This window comes from Aythya fuligula, chromosome 5 (assembly GCF_009819795.1).
Source record: "Aythya fuligula isolate bAytFul2 chromosome 5, bAytFul2.pri, whole genome shotgun sequence".
NCBI lineage: Eukaryota > Metazoa > Chordata > Aves > Anseriformes > Anatidae > Aythya > Aythya fuligula.
This window is the reverse complement of record NC_045563.1, coordinates 3087538-3094343: the sequence shown is the minus strand read 5'-3', so window position 1 is coordinate 3094343 and position 6806 is coordinate 3087538. Positions and strand designations below refer to the sequence as shown.

General features: G+C 60.0%; 1 protein-coding gene across 5 annotated transcripts in view; it reads left to right on the top strand.

Annotated features, from left to right (window-relative positions):
• The first annotated feature begins 264 nt into the window (after positions 1-264).
• Positions 265-6806, top strand: part of TRIM9 (tripartite motif containing 9) — a 29625-nt gene continuing 23083 nt past the window's right edge. For all 5 annotated transcript variants that reach the window (XM_032189063.1, XM_032189066.1, XM_032189065.1 and 2 more), the window contains exon 1: positions 265-1158. In XM_032189063.1, coding sequence (XP_032044954.1) covers positions 334-1158 — 825 coding nt within the window. In that variant the 5' untranslated portion in view covers positions 265-333. The remainder of the gene's footprint in view (positions 1159-6806) is intronic.

Genomic DNA, 6806 nt, shown 5'->3' with positions numbered 1-6806 from the left:
GAGGACCCCGCCGCCACCGCACCGCCGAGCCCCGCGGCTCGGCGCCGCAGCCCTGAGGCGAGCCCCCCGCAGCGCCCGGCCGGTGAAGGGGCGGGCAGAAAGGCGGACGGACAGGCGGAAGAACCAATAGCGGCGCTCCGCCCGCCCCTTCACGCAGCGTTGGGCCAATGGGAGAGGAGAGGGGCGGGGCCAAGCGGGCCGCGCGGCGGGCGGGCGGCGGGCGGGCGGCAGTCGGCGCTGAGGCGCGGTGCGGTGCGGGTCGCTCCGCTCCCCATTAAACTCCCCCCTCCTCCGGGCAGCGCCGCCGCCGCCGCTGCTCTGCCCCGCTCCCTGATGGAAGAGATGGAAGAGGAGCTGAAATGCCCGGTGTGCGGCTCCTTCTACCGCGAGCCCATCATCCTGCCCTGCTCGCACAACCTCTGCCAGGCGTGCGCCCGCAACATCCTGGTGCAGACGCCGGAGGCCGAGTCCCCTCAGAGCCGCCGCGCCTCAGGCTCGGCCGCCTCCGACTACGACTACCTGGACCTGGACAAGATGAGCCTCTACAGCGAGGCCGACAGCGGCTACGGCTCCTACGGCGGCTTCGCCAGCGCGCCCACCACCCCCTGCCAGAAATCCCCCAACGGCGTCCGCGTCTTCCCCCCGGCCGCCCCGCTGCCACCGCCGCCACCCTCAGCTTTGGCCCCTCCGCCGCCTCCCCGCAGCGCCTGCCTGACGTGCCCGCAGTGCCACCGTAGTTTGGGCCTGGACGAGCGCGGCCTGCGGGGTTTCCCCCGTAACAGGTTGCTGGAAGCCGTCATCGACCGCTACCAGCAAGGCCGGGCGGCCGCCCTGCGCTGCCAGCTGTGCGAGAAGGCGCCCAAGGAGGCGGCCGTGATGTGCGAGCAGTGCGACGTCTTCTACTGCGAGCCCTGCCGCCTGCGCTGCCACCCGCCGCGGGGCCCGCTGGCCAAGCATCGCCTGGTGCCGCCGGCTCAAGGCCGGGTGAGCCGGCGCCTCAGCCCCCGAAAGATCTCCACCTGCACCGACCACGAGCTGGAGAACCACAGCATGTACTGCGTGCAGTGCAAGAGCCCCGTCTGCTACCAGTGCTTGGAGGAAGGCAAGCACTCCAGCCACGAGGTCAAGGCGCTGGGCGCCATGTGGAAGCTGCACAAGGTGAGCCCCGGGGGCTGCCACGCCGCCGGGATGAGCCCTGCGTGGGGTTCCCTCCGGGTAATGGGGTCATGCGTTGGTTGGGGGCACCGTGTCCTCGTGCCATCCATCCACCCTTGCCTCTCATGAGCATCGCCTGCCCGTCCTGGCACCCTCAGCCCTCTACTTTTGGTGGCTTCGTGCAGAGGAGGGCAGGAGAGGCTCCCCAAACCTGCTGGTGGGAAGGATGCTGCTGGCAGGAGGGAGGCGTGAAGCCTCGGTGGCTGAGGAAGGGCTGCCCGCCTCCTCCCGCACCCTGAGTCATCGGGAAGAGGAGGAGGAGGAGGAGGTGGAAGAGGAGGAGGAAGGCCGGCAGCAGGGAGAGGTGCCTGTCCCTGCATGCTGATCAGCGCAGCTCGCTCCCACACGCGTCCTCGCTGGGGGGAGAGGGTCCTGGGGATGCAGCCAGCGTGGGCTCAGCGCCACCCAGCTCGTGCTGCAGCCTCCCTCCTTGCTCACAGCACGACCCTCAGCTCATCCCCTCGGGGAAACGGGCAGAGGGGACGGGGACGTGGGTGGACAGGGCACGAGGGGATGCGTTATGCTCCTTGCGTGAGCTGCAGGAGATGGGTGCTGGCAGAAAGGAGCCGGGGAGAGGTGGAAACACGCAAAACCCTGCTGAAAGGGGCTGGGGAATCCATCCAGGGGGCTGTCTGTGCGTTGTGCTTCGCCTTGTGGCTCCCTGGGGGGTGCAAACGGCTGGGCTGGGGCCGTGGGTGCTTGGCACCGTGCTGCGAGAGAGGAAAAAGGGTGCAGTTTGTGCCTCTTGCTGCTCCTGGCCCTGCTTTCCTGGGGACAGAGGACTCTTCTCCCCCGGCACGGTGGCTGTCAGATGCCGGGAGCATCTTTCCTGCTCGGAAACCCAGCCCGTGCTCGCCGCATTCAAAGCCCGGCGCCAGCTCTCCTGCGGGAGCAGGCGGCTCTCCAGCCACGGATGGATGGGCTGGGGCCGTGCCGACACGCAGCAGGGCAGGACACGGCCCCGGAGCTCAGCGGTGCTGTTAAAACAAGAGGAATCTCGCTTGTGCCAGGCCTTTTCGCCAGGCTGTGGCTGCGGCGCTGCGCTCCTGCCCTGCCTCGGGTGCAGCAAGGCGTTAGGAGCACCCGTGGGTGTCTGGGCGGCTCGGTGCTGCTCGAGGTGCAGTCCCTGTGCTCTGCAGGGTGGCGTATTTGTAGGTGAGTGGTTAGGTTTTGTTCCAAAACAGCTTTTTGGGGAGAAGGTCTTTATCAGGGTGGTGTTTTTGCTCACGTGGCCAGCAGGCACGGACCTGCCGTGCAGATCTTGGAAATGAGAGGGTGAAGCTGAGCCTGCGTTTCTGCAGTCTGTGTGTGTGTCCTCGGGATGTGACAGGCAGGGATTTGTGGCCATTAGGCACTGTTTTTTTTATTAGGGGAGGGAAAGGAGTTGGGTTAAATACAACAATATTGTAGAATTGAAGGGATGGCCCCGCTGCCAGAGCTCAGGGGTGCTCCCAGGGGCTGCGTAACCAAATCGGGGCCTTTGGAGGGGTCAGGCTTTATGGAGCTGGTTTAAACCAAGCCACCAGGACCACCAAACCCCACGGACCTGGCTTAGGAACCAAGCCACCTTCAGACTGGAGCTGGTGAGCATCCTGCAACACCACCTCCCTGCCCTCCTGGGGGGTGGCAAGACGTGCCTGGAAGGTGGCAGTCCCTCTCTGCCTGGTCCTTTCGGTGAGGTGAGTGCTTGTGAGGGGCTCCTACAGCTCGCAGGAAGAGACAGAGGAGTCCTGGGAGAGAGGGATGAGAGGGAAATGGGGTTTTCACCCGAAATGTCCTCGTTGTGTAGGTAGGTTGCAGCTGCCGGCCTGCGCCCTGACGAGATGTGGTGCTGCTTGTCATGTCAAAGGCAGGAACACAAGATGGAGCTGGATCCTGCGTTCGCTGCACATTCCAGGCCCTCTCACTGACAGTGCTGTGTATAAATACCTATTTATTTATTTTTTCAGACAAACTGCAGGGTTTTGGTGGTGGGTTTCCATCACAGGGGCTCGTGGGGCTCGGCCTCAGTTCTTCACCAGCACCTTCCCCGTTGCTTTTTTGTGCTTTTTTGCCCCATTGCTTTGGCAAAAGGAAATATTTGCTGCTAAAACAGAAGCAGGGCAGGTCCTTAATCTCCTCTTGTTTCATTTTCCCAAGCCTGGCTGCGAGGGTCTCCCAAAAATCCCAGCACCCTTTCCCCTCCAGCCGTGCGGGGTGCCTCCTGCCTTCCCCAGGGCTGCGTTGTCCTGGGGGTGCCAGGGAGGTGGAGGTGCTTTGAGGCCAAAAAAAAAGCCAAGAAATGGCTGAGATCAGTGGATTTACACCAGCTCCGTGTGTCCTGCAGGCGATGCTGCCTTTTTGTGTCAGGATTTATTCAGAAAGCAGCTTTCTGCCCTTCCCTCTGCGCTTGCCTCGGTTAACAGAGCGAGGAGCATCCAAGAATACCCCATTAATCCCAGGTGACGAGGGACAGCAAGTTTTACAGGGTGTTCTTGGAGCTACTGCAGCATCCCCTTGATGCCAGGAGGCATCCACTGAGCTCTGTGCAAATAAAAACGGGCCCGGGGCTGCCTTGGAGGGGGTGTAAATCCCTGCAGCTCCAGTGGGAAGCCCTAAAATGCAGGGACTTGAGCAGGCAACGCTGTGCTGCGCCCTCCAAAATTCCTGTGCCCTGCATGTACCAACCCTTTTCCATTCTTTCCACGTGGAGGTGCGTTGGGTTTTTAATTCTGGCCACTTCACGAATGAAGAATCCCACAAACTCGGTAATTTTTGGTCAGGAGCACGCCAGGTGAGACGAGTGGAAATCCAGCAGTGGAAAAAAAATCAGCCCGTGGACCAATTCTCGTCTTTTTCTCCCGGAAATGTCAACAGGTGGCAGTGTGTCAGCCGGGGAGCCTCCTGACACTGCATCCGCAGCTGGAAAAGCAGGAGAACGAGCGAGCAGTGGGAGCAACCGCGGCTCCTGGGGTTAAATCAATGATCCGAGGGTGAGGAAAAGGCATTGCTGTTTGTTTGCCGGTGCTGTGAGCCCTGCCAGCAGCCAGCACGAGAGCTGACAGCCATGCAGGGTGGATCGTGGTCTGAGACACGTCCTCCAGAGGCTTATGGTGCTGCTTTTTGATTTCTGCTGTCCTAAATAAAGCGCCCCGAAGTTCAGGTTTGTGCGGTGAAAGCCTTGGTGTCTCCTGTTAGAACCTGCTCTGTGTGAACACAACCCCGTCGTGCGTCTTCACAGCGATCTTGTGTGGGTTTTTAACAACTCCTATTTGGTATAGGAATAAAAAATGTTTATTAGAGGATCTGAGGAGGTTTGTAGTGTGCTTTCTACGTTGCCAGCACGTAGCACTTGGAGGTATTTTCATTTTTATTCCTAAAGGCTTGAAGGAATGCCCCGCATCGCCTGGTGGCATGATAAACCTGCTTACTCTTTTAAAGCAGACCACTTTCGACTTGCCCCTGGTCTCCCTGGCTATACCAAGGGCTAATTAACAAACAACAGGCGGGTTATTGCATCTCCTGCCCTGTTCCATGCTCCGTTTGTCCCGGGGGAGGCTCTCCGTGTGGCTGGCCGTGCGTTGTGCCCTCGCTGTCTGGATTGTTAAATTAGCTGCTGAGTAAGCCAGCTTGCTCCGTGCCCCTTCAGATCTTCCTGCTGGGGTGAAAATCTATTCAGGGGAGGTGAAACAAAGGAATTGGTGTCGATCCCTGGTGATCCCAGCTCAGATCATACACGAGAAGGGTGGCACGGTGCAAGTCTGCTCCCCGTGGAGAGGGTAAGAGGCTCCCAAGGATGGTTCCAGCTGTACCCAAAACACCTCGGGTTGGCACACCAGTGCTCCGGGACCTCTGGGGTGGGGTGGCGTACAGAACAAGGATCCCACCAAGGAATCACAGAAAGAAATGAAGTTTTTAGTGAGGGGCTAGTGAGCACCCCCGTACAAACAGCCTGCTCTGATTTTCGGCTGTGGTCTCCCCACTTGGGGCAGGCGAAGCTGGCAGAAGGGAGGCAGAAGTGATGTGGCTGTGAGTGGAGGCCAGCTCGCCCTGCTGGGATTTGGCCTCGTGGTGCTGGCCAAATAACTCAGGAGGCTCCCTGCCTGTCCTCCTTCCTCGCTCAGACTCCTCTATCACGTCCAAAACTACATCAAACGCAGTGGCTCAGCTCATGCAGCTCAGACACGGCCAAGATGACCTGTTCCCATCCTGCAGCAGCACTTTTTCCACCCCGAGCTGGAATTCCCTGCAGACGAGGACCCGATGGGCTTTGTGCCACAGCTCGGTGACCCAGAGCCAGCGCCTCGCCTGTGAGATGATTTCTCCCCTCCCCTGGAGCCCGGCAGCACCAACTCGTTACCGGCTAAGAAATCCAAAGATTTCTCCCAAAGACAGAAATATTCTGAGGGCACGGTGAAATGCAGCAGGAGGGGAACGAGCCGTGTCCTCTGGGTGATCCGAGCTTATGTGAGCAGCTTGGCAGCAGGAGCAGGGTCACAGCTCACGGAGCTGTCGGCGTGGATGAGGATCCTTCCTGCCACCGGATCCAGCTTCCAGCAGGCTGTGGATTGTTGTAGCTGCCATGAGGCTCATCAGATCCTGGGGATTTTGTTTTTTTTTTTTCTCTGGAGAGATCCCCAGCTTGATGCCGGGTGGGTCTGCAGTGGCAAAATGTGCAGAGCCTCAAAGTCTTCAGGTGCAGCGAAGATGCTGTGCCATCAAGTGCCGTGGTTTGATCCAGCTCTGCTCTGTGTGTCACAATTTGTGTTTTAATTTTAATCGTGAGCCACGATGTCCACAGGCAGCTCCTGCTTTTGTGTGGCTCAAGCTTGCCACGTCTTCGTTAACTCGTCGGTGAGTAATTTAGGGCTGTATCTGCCTCCTTCCTTCGTGCAGCCGTCCCTGCTGCTGGGAGCAACCGTGGTGGCTCGAAGTGATGAACTCCTCCAGCGTTTGGCTGGGGGAATTTTGGCTCTGGAGACGTACCCGGGGGGTGATTTATGGCACGTTTGGAAGGCAGTAAGCTCTTACCCACCGTTTGACACCTGCAGAGCTACGTTGATTTACCTCCTTCTTCCTGGGGATGTCTGGACAGCAGGGGGCTGGCGCACAGGGGGATGTTTTCAGGGTGGGATGTTTTCAGGGGCAGGATGTGTTCCCAAGGGCTGCCACAACCACCCCGCACGTGCTGGGCAGAGGAAGAGCAGCCAGGCAGGAGGAGAAGGGCCCCTTTGTGCTGCTCAGAGGCAGTTTTGGCCTCGTGCTCCCCGCAGCGAGCCCCTGGGTCCTTTCCCACCGGTTTCCAGCGAGCGAACTCAGCTGGGAGAGGCCGGGACAGATCCGAGCTCCATCTCTGCACGTGTGAAGCCCAGGGGTCACAGCGGGGCCACCCGGGAGCTAATTAAGAGTCAGGGCTAATGAGCTCAGGCAGAGCACCGGGCTAATCCCAGCAGGCTGGCTCCGTTCAGCCACGTCTGCGGGGTGGATGCCGCAGCTGGGACACCTGCAGGAGTCTCTGCACCCTCTCCTGCACCCCACGAGCCTACCTGATGGAAAATGATGCTGGTCACAGCATCGTTAGCACTTCCACACCACGTGCAGCCCCTCTGCTT